This window comes from Esox lucius, chromosome 5, assembly GCF_011004845.1.
Source record: "Esox lucius isolate fEsoLuc1 chromosome 5, fEsoLuc1.pri, whole genome shotgun sequence".
Lineage (NCBI taxonomy): Eukaryota > Metazoa > Chordata > Actinopteri > Esociformes > Esocidae > Esox > Esox lucius.
Window position 1 is genome coordinate 18,263,649 of NC_047573.1, and position 14,644 is coordinate 18,278,292.

The 14,644-nt window shown below is 46.5% G+C and overlaps 1 protein-coding gene across 5 annotated transcripts in view; it reads right to left on the minus strand.

Moving 5' to 3' along the window:
• Positions 1-14,644, minus strand: part of trrap (transformation/transcription domain-associated protein) — an 87,592-nt gene that overhangs the window by 59,467 nt on the left and 13,481 nt on the right. For 3 of the 5 annotated variants that reach the window (XM_034292177.1, XM_034292174.1, XM_034292175.1), the window contains exons 24-36: positions 14,321-14,518; positions 13,850-14,110; positions 13,074-13,235; positions 12,833-12,929; positions 12,541-12,662; positions 11,367-11,537; positions 11,179-11,247; positions 9,312-9,332; positions 8,520-8,639; positions 8,172-8,291; positions 7,799-7,963; positions 6,521-6,702; positions 6,177-6,375 (exon numbers count right to left, since the gene is read on the minus strand). In XM_034292177.1, coding sequence (XP_034148068.1) covers positions 6,177-6,375; positions 6,521-6,702; positions 7,799-7,963; positions 8,172-8,291; positions 8,520-8,639; positions 9,312-9,332; positions 11,179-11,247; positions 11,367-11,537; positions 12,541-12,662; positions 12,833-12,929; positions 13,074-13,235; positions 13,850-14,110; positions 14,321-14,518 — 1,887 coding nt within the window. The remainder of the gene's footprint in view (positions 1-6,176; positions 6,376-6,520; positions 6,703-7,798; positions 7,964-8,171; positions 8,292-8,519; positions 8,640-9,311; positions 9,333-11,178; positions 11,248-11,366; positions 11,538-12,540; positions 12,663-12,832; positions 12,930-13,073; positions 13,236-13,849; positions 14,111-14,320; positions 14,519-14,644) is intronic. The other 2 variants (XM_034292178.1, XM_034292176.1) reach the window with 1 other exon arrangement.

Here is a 14,644-nt window from a genome sequence, read left to right on the forward strand (position 1 = left end):
TGGAGGGAGCTAAAAGTCCGTATTGCCCACCGACAGCCATGAAACCTGAAGGATCTGGAGAAGATCTGTATGGAGGAGTGGGCCAAAATCCCTGCTTCTGAACCAAATATTAAGTTCTGCTTTTCTGATGAATCAAATACTTATATCATGCAATAAAATGCAAATTCATTACTTAAAAATCATACAATGTGATTTTATGGATTTTTGTTTTAGATTCAGCTCTGATCACAGCCCAATTACATTGTCCCTAAACACATGAGAAATCCCCACGGGTTCCCAACCCACTAAGCTGTAGGCGTTACAACGTCAACTATGCACAGAAACGCTTTTGAAGAACAGCAAAACCCAATCCGTAACCAAAAAAAAAAAAAGAACTTTCTGGATTCCACAGACTCACAGTAAAAAAAAATATATAATCTTGCAGTACATAAACTATATATCCAGACAAACACCATAAGTACACAAATGCAGACCTGATGGCATCCTAAATGAGATAATGAACTGTAGCATTTCAATTGGCTGTGATGAAACCATTTAAATGTATCCCTGTAATCTGGAAGCAAGATTTTTTGATTACAATTATGAGGGGCCTTTGTATGAAAAGTAACCTGAGGAAGGTTTTCAACAATAAAATAAATGAGTTCTCAACTTCCATGTAAGGAACTTCAATGACCATAGTGGATTTATACCAACATATTGCAGGAAATAACCCATTAACACCTTACAGATTTCTATTTGCTTATTTGATTTTGGAAAAAACTATTTGGCATATATGACTGTTCTACAAATGTATTTCAATTGGTGTAAAAACATGACATCATTAAATGAATGTAGACTGGTTTCACAGCATCAAAATTAGAAACCAAATAAATGCCTCAAGGGCCTGACCTTGGCCAGGGATGCTATCTCAGCCCTGTGAATACTTACACCAACATTAAAAATGCCCTCAGCCTCTCATGTCAGTGTACAGAATTAACCTGCCTGCGGTCACCCACAGCAGAGCCAGGACCGGCCACACCCGGGTCACGAAACCCCGAAAGACCAAATGAATGATTTTCCAAATTATGGAATTAGACCAGTTTTCAATTTGAAGAAATACATAGTAGTATCTCACACATTAAGTATTTAGGTGTAAAGATAAGGTCAAGAGGGAAACCAACGAATGAAGAGAAAGCATTCAGGGCATTCCAGATCATAAAAAAACTATTGAAATACCCATTATAATTTGTCAAGTTAATTGAATGTGTCATTGAACCAATTGCCCTTCATGGGAGCGAGGTGTGGCGTCCACTTGCACAACGAGACATCCCTCAATGAGAAAAGCTCCCAACAAAATTCTCCTACATGTACAAAGGAACACGGCTAAGAATGCAAGTAGGGCAGAGTTATAAAATTCACAAGCTATAAAAACGAAAAAAGCAAAAGTGTACTTTCTGGAAACTCATAATTACCAGGACATTCAGTGCCAAGACTAACCAAACAAATGTGTTGTATGATAAAGCTGGTCTTGGGGAGGAGTTCACAGACCTGTTCAACAAACACTCTAAAGCCTCAGGACCAGATCAATTAAAACTAAATTACAACACAGTCAAAACAAAACATACTGTATTAGGAATAACAAGAACAAAGCAATACACAGTGTTATTTGGAACTAAATTGACAGTACAGCAGGGCAAACAATTCCACCATGGTTACTGATCAAATACATAGAAAAACCTTGACAAAGTGCAGGCTCAGTGAGCTCAGCCTTGTCATTGAGAAAGGATGATCAATGAAAACCTGTCTCCCTGTAGAGGAAAGACTATGTGATTAATGCAATATGAAAGAAACAAAGACAGAACAGAAATACCTCACAAAATACAAAAAGAAGAGAATACTACTCAACATTTGAATGTGTTTAAAATTCTGTCAAATAAAGAAAAACAAATCCAATTAGGGAGGAAAAAAGTGTGAGCTATAGGCTTTCAGCACACTACAAAACAGCATGTCTCATGATGAGGGACAGTGAGACAATAAAGCAGCCTGGAACATGATGAGGGACAGTGAGACAATAAAGCAGCCTGTCACATGAAGGACAGTGAGACACTATAAAACAGCCTGTCACATGATGGACACTAAAAAAACAGCCCGTCACATGATGAGGGAAAGAGAGACACTATAAAGCAGCCTGTCACATGAGGGACAGTGAGACACTATAAAACAGCCTGTCACATGAGGGACACTATAAAATAGCCTGTCACATGAGGGACAGTGAGACACAATAAAACAGCCTGTCACATGATGAGGGACAGTGAGTCAATAAAGCAGCCTGTCACATGAGGGACAGTGAGACACTACAAAGCAGCCTGTCCCATGATGAGGGACACTATAAAACAGCCTGTCACATGAAGGACAGTGAGACACAATAAAACAGCCTCTCACATGAGGGACAGTTTGACACTATAAAGCAGCCTGTTACATGATGAGGGACAGTGAGACACTATAAAACAGCCTGTCATATGAGGGACACTATAAAACAGCCTGTCACATGATGAGGGACAGTGAGACACTATAAAGCAGCCTGTCACATGAGGGACAGTGAGACACTATAAAGCAGCCTGTCAAATGATGAGGGACAGTGAGACACTATAAAGCAGCCTGTCACATGAGGGACAGTGAGACACTATAAAGCAGCCTGTCACATGAGGGACAGTGAGACAATAAAGCAGCCTGTCACATGATGAGGGACAGTGAGACAATAAAGCAGCCTGTCACATGAGGGACAGTGAGACACTATAAAGCAGCCTGTCACATGAGGGACAGTGAGACACTATAAAGCAGCCTGTCACATGAGGGACAGTGAGACACTATAAAGCAGCCTGTCACATGAGGGACAGTGAGACACTATAAAACAGCCTGTCAAATGATGAGGGACAGTGAGACACTATAAAGCAGCCTGTCACATGAGGGACAGTGAGACACTATAAAGCAGCCTGTCACATGAGGGACAGTGAGACACTATAAAACAGCCTGTCAAATGATGAGGGACACTATAAAGCAGCATGTCACAGTCACATGATGAGGGACAGTGAGACACTATAAAACTGCCTGCTGTTGTTAACCCACTGGGTTGTTGTAGTAATAGTAGTTGTTGTCATCTTGTCTATGCAGTTATACTATTATGATTCCCACGTTTATACTGATTTTAATTCGATAATTCTCCTAAATTGAATAACTGGTTATTACCAACGTGCTTTTGGCAATATGTTTTGAAATGTCAAAAAGACAGAAAAACGTCACAATCATTGACACCATGTGTTCAAATCCTGGTTGCTGTATACGGGCAGTGCCTGGAGTTCAGACAAGGGCTGCACAAAACAGACACCCAGCTGTGTCGTGCTCTGGCTTGTGGCAGATCAGGAGCATGGAGGTTTTATTGTGGTTATTGGCTGGGGAAAGTTTAAACCTCCCAGGTAGGGAGTTTTGTGTTCATCTTTTTACATCCACACAACACTTCACCACCAGAACTACACAGTCAACCAAGCAAGGCACAAAAGACAAATTAGCTTAACGGGAGGGGCAAATAACCGCCAACTAAAAAGAACCTGTAACAGCCTGCAGAGTTTGAGAGAAAGGTACTGGGGCAAGCTAACACAGATTAACAAGTACCAGTGTGTTGGCAAGAAGAAACTGCCCAAAGGCCACACATTACCACCTAATCTGTGAAACACAGAGGATATAGTATTATGGGTTGGGCATGTGTCTGCGACAGGAATCCAGCTCAAACCTCTTCAATGATGGCGCAACTGCTGATGGCAGCAGTAGAATAAATCAGGCAGGGTGCAGAAACATCTTTGACCCTATAACACACTACCATACACACTATCTGGCCTGACTCAATATCACCTGAGAAGATATACCGTGACTAAAACCAATACACACACCAACACTCTGAAATAAGACGAGAATATAGTTATTTGATTTTAAAACAAACATTCTGAGGTATTGAGACAAAAGAAAAAATGCTTCATTGCCCAAATTATAGAAGGCACTTATACATGGGACCATAGACCCAATGTGGTAATACATGTACATCAAAGGTCAGCACCACAACTGACTTGAATTAAATATGACCTAACTGTTACACCTTAAGGCTTTCAAATAAACTGGCACACTTTGATTTATGTTAACAACTTTGCACCGTGCCCGTTTTTGACAGGTGGCACCGATTCAGGTTGTGTTTTTATTAACACATCCAGTGTTGCAGGAAAGCGGAGATCCATTTTTTGGTTGCACACTGCAAACTTTTCCAGACATACTTGTTAGTTGCCTGTGTGTAAGTAAACTGGAACAGAGCTAGATTACTGACTCGCCATGGTTTCCCTATCCTCAGAGTTGCAAAGCCGGTCAGTTAGTCTGGAATGCGCACAGCGAACCCATCAACTGTTTCATCTTCCGTGTTTTTGGGATCCCACATGGCAAATTGAGGAGGATCTTTTAGAGCCACAATCCCTAATATTGAGCTTTCATCACAGTTGGGTTGCTGGAAAAGCACGATTAGTTGTCCTGGTTGTCAAATATACAACTTAAGGTTGACATTTGAGAAAACGCTTGTTTTCTTGATTTAATATTGGTTACATCTATTTTTCATAGATAGTAATTGAATGGCCATAATTAATATGCACGATGATAAAGAATAACCCGTTGCTAGTTCAGAGTATGAGCTATTACTGATCATACAAGATGCAGGCCCGCCATGAATTTTATCGCAATAATGAGAGGTTTAACAAAAACGCAAATACATTTTAGGTGGATCGTAAAATAACCCCATATGCAGATTATAAATATCCTAAATAGTTTCTCTTTATCCTCATGTTCTCAGGAGTAGTAAAGTAACCCTAAACTTTCCTGAATATGTTCCTCAAACTTGATTTTGCATCCAAATTATTTCACCGCTAATTTCTCATGTTAATTTAGTTTTTGTTTTGAGAACTGATGAATGGCCCAGAACATACAGTATAATTGTGTAAAAACTGTTTTACTTTGATTGGATGGCAATTATAGTAATATATTTGCACAATCAGAGATTTTCTCAGCCATTTCTGGCATAAGTAATGTACTGACCAAAGAAATCCCACCATGTCCAATGTAAAAGTTATTGGCTGACATTAATGCAATTTCACCAAGAGTTCCTATTTCCATCCCACCGGTCAGGATTCTTTTTAACGCTGCGTGTCTACAGAAAAACGGTGTCGGCATGCCAACCAGTACCCTAAACAGTTTACCATCTGGGGCACTACCATTTATGAGAGGCCTATAGGTTCCAGTCAAAAGTAGTGCTCCAAAGGAAAAATAGTGTGTCATTTGAGAATCACCCTACGAATGTGGAGGTCCTGGCTGCTCTCTCAATTAAAGTGAAATATTCACACAGACTTCATCTGCCAAGTGTTATTGCACACAACAGGCCTTCTCCCTACAGAGGCTGACTTCCAGAAAAGAGAGAAAGAAAAAAAAAAGCTTAAGTCAATTATTTAAAATGTCAGCGGAGGTACACACGCGCACACACACAAAATACACGCATAGTCACTGGAGTACACACGCACCACACACACCACACCATCTGCTCCTCGCTAGAGGAGAACAATTAAGACAAAAATATCTATATGAGCAGCAGAATGTGGAATTAATCAGGGGAAAACAGGGGCCTGCTCAACTGAAATTAAAACACTGAAGATCAGCAAGGTACACTCTCGCTGTTATGAGTTCGCGGAGAATATTGACTTTGAATGAATTTTTCTCTGTGCCCTTTATTATGTTCTTTCACCACATGTATTTGTGTCCCCGAATGCATTTGAGAAGATGCAGCGTTCCCATACACCCAGACATCTGGTTGGGCGCTGCTCTATCCCACCGTTATGAGTGGCGTGGGGTCGTAGAGAAAGCATCCAGACATCTGGTTGGGCGCTGCTCTATCCCACCGTTATGAGTGGCGTGAACAGACTCGGGTATCGGTGCTTCCTTGTAGTTCTTGTATTTTGTCTCAGACATGCTAACAGGCCAACCGCGTGTGGCCTCCTGATCAAAGGCCAGTCTCAAACCAAGGCAAACAACTACCAAGCGGGTACTCCGCCTCAGAGGTCAGATACTTCCTGTTTTTTGCAGACGTCACGTAAGCAGAGGAGGCTGGGGGCGGTTACCTTGGCTTTGAGCTCATCGTTGAAGTGTGGGTCGTTGAACTCCACAAAGCGGAAGAAGAGGGCTCGTTTGTGGGCGATGCTGTAGGTCCTTGGGATCTCCTCCTCCATATAGTCCTTCAGGAAAGTCATGTTGCATAAGAACCGACCCGTAAAAGCCCTGAGCAGCTGGAACAGCAGCTCTATCTCATTGAAGTTACGCCTGGAGTGGCAGGGGGCACAGAGTTCAGCGATTACAGAAACGGAAAAACCCTTTCCCAATCTTTTAGCAAACCATAAACATACACATTGTGAGATTCAGATAAAAGCTTGAGGTTTCAAACTTTGTCTAAGTCTGTGTTACGTACTTGCAGTAGCTGAGCAGACAGTAGGCCAGTAACTTGGGTTCCTTCCAGTTGATGGCGGCCATGTTGTCTTTGCGGTGCCGTTCCTGGAAGGCCTCGCTGACCCAGACACGTCTGAGCTGGCTGACCAGAGAGTGTTGACCCGCAAGCCAGCCCTCCTCATTCTTCACTATGATACTGATAATCTGAGGAGTTCAGAGTTCAGAGTTAGCACACCCAGGGGTCGGAGGGCAAAACAAAGGAACAGAAAGGTGTAAGCAATGCCTGACAGCACTGTCTCAGAGGTATACACGCCTCCCATACTATGGTGCCTCCACCAAGTATCAAGTCATGGTTGGGGTGACTTATGGATCAAGAGAAACGTCTATAAAATGCACTTGGAAATGTGGACTAGGTTGTGTAGATCTTCAGTGAAGAAATCAAGTGTTAATTTCAGGACAGCAAAATGTAAAGGTGGACATGCAGGCTAAAGGTCTCCTAATGATTAAACCTGTGCCCGATTGAACCTGCTTAATACTCTGGTAATGGCAACAACACTAAAAATCAATACCTGATCCAATATTGAGCCGGTTGGACCAAATCCAAACAAAGGGGATCAGAGAGATAAAAACTAAGCTTATTGCTGCACAAGTCAGCAACATTTTGTGGCCTGCAATTTCTGTTGTAGAAGTACTATTTTGTCTATAGAGGTTTGGTGTTACTAATGAAATCACTGTTATTAGTCAGGGAACACTGAGGTTTTCAGAATTTTCTTTCTTATTTTTGTTGACCTATTGAGTGGGAGCCCTTTTTTAATATAATGGTCATTGTGGCAGAAACAACAGTAAATAATTGAGTTTTGCTTACAACCAAATATTCTGTAGGCCTTGAGCAGAATAACAAAACAAGCATTTGAGACCTAATTTGTCAAATGACATTGCACGGCTGCTTGCACTTCAGCTATTCTTTTCAGCAGAAAGAAATTGTGCAAAACAAATTAAAGCAATAATTTTAAGGAAGATGTGTGCATTTCTGACTTAACTATATAACAGGAACAAAAAAGGTTAAATCTGAAAAACAGACTAATAGGGAATCATTTCTTGTCCCCAATTTGAAAGAGTGCTAGGTTCAGAGGAAAAAAATATATAATGGGGTCACATTTAGACATTAGGGTTAAGTTTAGGTGTGATTGTTAAATTAAGGTAAGATTAAGGATTAGTTAAAGTAGGATTATTCAAGGTCAACGAACTTGTGTCCCAAGTCAGACAGCTATGTAAACACGTTCGCCATTAGTGTCCTCACCTTGATGGCCTGGAACTGCAGGTCCAGCCTGGCAGTGTTGGTGGAGGGGGAGCCTGGCCTGGCGGTGGCCGCAGTGCCAGCAGGGACGAGCAGGGGGGCAAAACGGCTAGGGTTGGAGGCCAGCATGTCCCTGAGGGGCTTGGCTTCTTTATGCTTCAGAAAACTCTGCAGCACAACAGTGGAGAGGGAATTATGGGAAACATCTTTTTACCTGGAGTCCATAGAGCAAAATGTCTGAACGAGCACACCTTGAGCAAAATACTAACAGCGAAGAAAACATTAAGGGCCAGAAGTGGCGTGACACAAGGTCTCCTGGACAGCGTTAAAGATGGTGGTGAGTAATGAGCCTGAGGCGGGAAGGGGTTTATCTCACCATAAACATGCGACTCCACTGCGGGTCGTTAAGCGTGGCCTCCATCATGAACAGCTCCACGGTCTGGGAGGGGTGACGCGTCAGGAACTTGATCAGGGGCTCCCTAAATGGACTGCCAGCCTGGAGGGGGAAAGGGGACCGGCAGTTAACCGTGACAAACGGGAGATCAAACATCTGAAGAGGTCATTACATACACAGAAAGAAAGAAAGAAATGGAACAGGGGACAAAACCCAGGGAGGAAGGAGATGAGAGGAGGTAAGAGATGAGGAGGGAGAAGGGGGTGCAGATGAGAGATGGGGCGGTGATCAGAGAGAGAAAACATTTAGGGGGAGAGAAGTGGCTAGTACCTCTATGAGCATGGCCCTCTCAGTCTTCATGACAACCTCCAGCAGAGGTTTGACCAGAGTCTGGGGAGCTGCTGGGATCAGGTGGAAGAGGTTGATAATGGCAGAACATATCTTCATTTCCTGAAGAGGGGGAGAGAGGGAAAGAGTATGAGAGACAGATAGAAAAAAAGTGAGAGAGAAAGACAGAGTGAGAGAAAAAGTGTGTGTGCGTGAGAGAGAGAGAAGGTGGAGAGAAAATAAGAGTCAGTATGAAGACATTTTCCCTCAAGCCTTGGACAAACAGATTTTATTAGCAGTACGTTTGTAGACAATTCCAAATGTTTCCCTTAGTCCGCCATAACCCTCAGACACAGCTGGAGATCTGAGGAGTAGTTAGATCTCCACCAGTTCCCAGGGAACAGTGTCCAGGGAACCGATTTGGAACTAGGCCACAGGGCTTTTTAGGGGAGAGCGGTTTCCGGGGTTGAAGAACTAATGGCACCTGCACAGTAGCAGGGGAGTGCTCACTGGTTATTTGGGAAAATGGGAGAGGGGCTGAGAGCACCATCATCAACTTGTTGACATGATGATTGATTTCTATGACATACCTATTATTAACTTCCTTTCAAATGAAATGGGGGCTAGAAAATGGGTTGTTTTAACATGGGGTGAATCACTAGGCGACGTCAGGGTCAAGCAACCACACAGCACACAGGGATACAGACAGTACAATCCACCACCACCACCACCACAACGGTTCAACCATGGTTAACCACAGTGACGCCCAGTCACCAACACTGGACCCAGTCTCACCTCAACGCCCTCCAATGCAGGCTGTGCCGGAATGGAATGGAAAACAATGGAAATAGTCAGCAAAACAGTGTGTGTGTGTGTGTGTGTGTGTGTGTGTATGTGTGTGTATATATGCGTTGTGTGTCTGTGGGTGTGGGGAAGGGGGGGGTGTATGAGGGATGGCATGGAATGGATGTGTGTAAGCAAAAAGACAGTTTCAAAGATCTTAGAGATCTCAGACCTTTTCATAGTGAACAAGGGAAAAACACAAGACTGGTTAAACAAACAAATTAAAATGTAGACTCCTCGCCCCAGACTTCGTTTGGACTCTCTCGGTCCCTCAGCGCCTCACTCCCTCATCGCCCCCTGAACTTTCCTCCCCCCTCCTTCTCCCTCACTCAGCCTCCCTGTTTCGGCTCTCCTCATTCACCTGGCTGGTTGACCTGGTGTCCCTGGCCTCGCTGTGAAACGGCCATCAGCTCCCCCCAACAGAGGAGGAGAAGCTGGCAAACAGAGGGCCAATTTACATCTCATTACCACTACCTTTGAGGAGAACCGAGAGGGAAAGATTTAATGGATGTTCTTTCTGCAAGGGGCAGACAGCAGCAGCACCCCCCCCCCCCCCACCAGGCTGGCCGAGGTCTGTTACTCAGGCCTTTATTTGCTGCCACGGTGAATCCAGAAGCTTCTGTGAAGAGGTGTTCTGCACATGGGTTTGTTATACCACTCCACTTTCATAACATATACGCCTCAAGGTTCTCTATTAATTCACGATTTGATCACCATGATGCAGCCTAGGTCGCAGCCTCACATTTCTGGACGGCAAATATGCAAAGTGTTTTACCACAATACAACTTGAGTAGACTGAACCCTGCTCCTCCTACTGCAATGCATATGAGGAGAAATCAGACCGAGGGGAACGTAGCCTACATCCTACATTAGCCTACAAAACAAAACACATTGATGCCACATATAGCGGCTAGATTCTGATTGGTCTGGTTCAGAAAGGAGATTTCAGCTAGGTCATTTTGACAGAATGCTGGGTTCAGAGAGAACTGGTGAAGGGAGTGAAACTGCGGAGGTTCATCAACCAATACTAAATCAGAAAAAATGAGAGGGGAGCACCACCTAGCTACGTAAAGCCACTACAGTCAATGAATACTTGCACAGGACGTGAGCCCCATAAGAAGAGCATCAGCCACCATATAGATGACATTAAGTAAAAGGCCAGAGGAAAGTGGGATCTCCTGCCCCGGCCTAACAAGGTTATCTGACCAAGAGATAACGAGCAGAGAGGCAGACTGGGCTGCTGGCTCTGTCCTCTGGCTGGCGCCTAATTAATCATTGATTGTAATATGGCCACTCGCTTCTCATCTGGAGTGGGCCGCGCTGAGGAGCTACCTGCCTGCGTGCGTGCTGAGGAGCTGCCTGCTGAGGAGCTGCCTGCCTGCCGAGGAGCTGCCTGCCTGCCGAGGAGCTGCCTGCCTGCCGAGGAGCTGCCTGCCTGCCTGCCTGCCTGCCTGCCTGCCGAGGAGCTGCCTGCCTGCCGAGGAGCTGCCTGCCGAGGAGCTGCCTGCCTGCCGAGGAGCTGCCTGCCTGCCGAGGAGCTGCCTGCCTGCCTGCCTGCCGAGGAGCTGCCTGCCTGCCTGCCTGCCGAGGAGCTGCCTGCCTGCCTGCCTGCCGAGGAGCTGCCTGCCTGCCTGCCGAGGAGCTGCCTGCCTGCCTGCCTGCCTGCCTGCCGAGGAGCTGCCTGCCTGCCTGCCTGCCTGCCGAGGAGCTGCCTGCCTGCCGAGGAGCTGCCTGCCTGCCGAGGAGCTGCCTGCCTGCCGAGGAGCTGCCTGCCTGCCTGCCTGCATCTGTAGGCCGACTCCTGAGTGTTCATACTCACACTGACATCACTGCGTTGGCCGCCCTTGTGGGTGATCACAACCACCTCCATCCACTTCCTCAGGTGTTGCTGAGAGGGGGAGGAGTTGGGGAGGGGAACAGGAGAGCGGTGGACTTAGTAAGAATTGAAAGAGACATAGTATGTATTAAATCTAAACCGTAACAGTCGGCCGGCGTCGCCTTCCTTACCATCATCTGGTCACAGAACTTGTCATTGAAGGAGTTGGGGAAGAGGCGCGTGACTGACGTGAGGCGGTTGACCACGTTGAGGGTCAGGCTCCGGTAGTCCCCAAGCATCATCAACAGGGGACGCATGTGGGTGTGAATCTGGTCCACCTCGATGGTGGCCCCTTCCAGAAACTGGACCACACAACCAAGACAAACACACTGCCTTAAGAACAGGCTTTATTTATTAAGGCCACCTGTGCAGCCATGACTCATGGTTTATTTTTTTCTGCGTAAGAGGACAGCCACAACAAAAAGGCCAGCACTAGACGCACAGAGAGACGCTCAGAGACAAATAGATACGCACTTTGCGAGAGGGGAATGAGAGGGGGAGAGAGGAACGAGAGGGAGGAACGAGAGAGAGAGAGGAACGAGAGGGAGAGGATGAACGAGAGAGAGAGAGAGAGAGAGGATGAACGAGAGAGAGAGAGAGGATGAACGAGAGAGAGAGAGAGGATGAACGAGAGAGAGAGAGAGGATGAACGAGAGAGGAAGAGAGGATGAACGAGAGAGAAACAGAGAGAAAGAGAGGAACGAGAGAGAGAGACACAGACACACGATGAGAGAGACAGATGATGTATGGCAGCCACATTCATTTTCCTCTTCTCGTTCAGAACAAACACTCCATCCTGTATCGACCACTCTCTGGCAACATTCATTAGTATTAGCTCAGGGAAGACGGTATGAGGAGGCAGGAAAGGAGGGAGGTAGGTAGATGTAGGACAGGCCGGGTGGAGGTTGGGTGGGGAGAGACGGGGGCAGATGAGAGCAGGGTGGAGACATAAGGCCCCTTGGTCTCTGCGTCGGTGGTTTCAGCTAAACACCCCAAAGTAATGTGGATTTTTTTTTTTTAACTGCTGTTTTACACACTACATCAAATATTTAAACACACCTCCAATAACATATCCTTTCAATCACTGCTGAAGCATTGCTTGAGAATACAGAAATAGCATCTAAAATTTTGCAATTCCATTGGCTTGCCCTATCCCACCAGCGGAGAGGTAGACCTTGTGCGGTCTGTGGTGCTGGATGGGCCCGTTCCACGGCGCTGAATGGATCCATCACCCCACCGGGCTTCTGGTATCACAACCAATTAAACGTTCAGGTCCAGGACTACATGGGCCCCCAGTGTACTGACCTTCCTCATGCAGGCCTCTCCTGCCTCCTGCAGTTCAGAGTTGGTGGAGTTGAGGGCTTTGAACAGGGCAGCAATGATTTTCTCTCGGGACTGAGGCAGATAGTTGCATGCTGCCAAGGCATCTACACACACACACACACACACACACACACACACACATCATTTTCCTGTTTTATTTCCATTAAGAGACAGAAGTGTGGGATTGGGCGATGTTGCCTGTGTACAAGCATGCAGGCCGTGTTGAAGGGCGTGGTTCGCTCAGGGACAGAGCGAGACAACCTGAGGTACTCACTGAGAGCAGCGATGCGCAGAGGCACCAGGGAGGACAGGCTCTTGTAGCAGGGCAGCTTCATCAGAGCAGCGTCCTCTGCCTCGCAAAGGTTCAACAGCTGTGGAAACGTCCAGAGACGGAATCAGAAACCAATGACTATGGATCGAGTCTACTACGGACATCAATAATCAATGCAACAAAGTAGCCCTTGAAGTGTGTTCTCATGGCCACACCCATAAAACCTGACCCCATGAACTCTCACCTCCGTGTAGAAGACCTTGTGCTCCATGACACTGAGGTCCATAGTGAAGAGGCGCGGCTGGAGGGTGGTGCAGAAGGTATTGCCCTCCATCAGGCCAATCTGGGCATTGGCTGGCTGGTGGCGCAGGAGGTGCTTCTTAGGTGGGATCATGTCCTGTAACACCTGGGGGGGGGGGCACAGAGGTTATAAGGGGGAGGTGCTTCTTAGGTGGGATCATGTCCTGTAACACCTGGGGGGGGGGCACAGAGGTTATAAGGGGGAGGTGCTTCTTAGGTGGATCATGTCCTGTAACACCTGGGGGGGGGCACAGAGGTTATAAGGGGGAGGTGCTTCTTAGGTGGGATCATGTCCTGTAACACCTGGGGGGGGGGCACAGAGGTTATAAGGGGGAGGTGCTTCTTAGGTGGATCATGTCCTGTAACACCTGGGGGGGGGCACAGAGGTTATAAGGGGGAGGTGCTTCTTAGGTGGATCATGTCCTGTAACACCTGGGGGGGGGGGCACAGAGGTTATAAGGGGGAGGTGCTTCTTAGGTGGATCATGTCCTGTAACACCTGTGTGGGGATGTATCAGTCAAAAATGCTTTACTATTGTTGAAGGGGGCCTATGATCCCTCAACTGCCACATCGGGTTGTTTCACAAACAACGTTATTTAAAAGAGGCAAGACAACTATCCTTAACGCCACTTATTGATTCTTCATCACGTTTGAAACCAACCCGTCTTTCCCCTCTTCATCTCTCCATTTTAGGAGGGGGCGCCGACGGCCCAACCTTACCTCTTTGTGAGGCTCCATGATGATTGTGACACTCTTCCCCGTGACCTGGGCCAGCACCTGTAGAGAATGCATGGCCTGCTTCCTGACTGTGGCGTTGGGGGACGTCACCTCCCGAACCAGGTCATGGGTGACCATGTGGAAGGACTTGTCCTGAGCCGCCAGCAGCTCCTCGGTCTTCTCCTCATCCTTCAGCGGGGTGGCGCAGCGCACCAGGAGCTGCTCCAGGGTGGTCTTGGCCATGGCCACGGCACCATTGGATACCTGGAGGGGAAAATTTCCATAATAACCTCAAAATGTCTACGAATAATTACCCGGTAATGATCCAAAGTCCCCGCTGCTAAATCACCTCATGCCTCAGCGGCCGCCTCGCCGTAGGAGTTAAATAACGCGTTAACGCCATGGTTTCTACTTGGTAAAGTATCGTTCTCAACATAAAGCAGACGCCTAGTGTCTGGGACAAATTATCCCCACCTCTCCAGTCAGGTCCATCATGACAAACAGAAGAGCCTTCAGGAAGGTCAGCTGGTTCTGCAGGACCCAGATCAGAGGGAGTCTCTCCATCAGGAACTTAATGGACACCACGCCGCCTAGCTTGGCATACCAGGCCTGTTCATAGCAACACGCACACAGACGCTCCACGATGTAGGAGAACAGGGGCAGCTGGCACGCCTGGGGGGGGGGTGGTGGTGGCGGTGAAGGAACAGAAAATAACAGAATGAGCTAACAGGAAATACTGGTTTTTACTGACAAAATAAAGAACCTTAGGGTAAGGGCGAGTTCATGGTCTATTTAAAA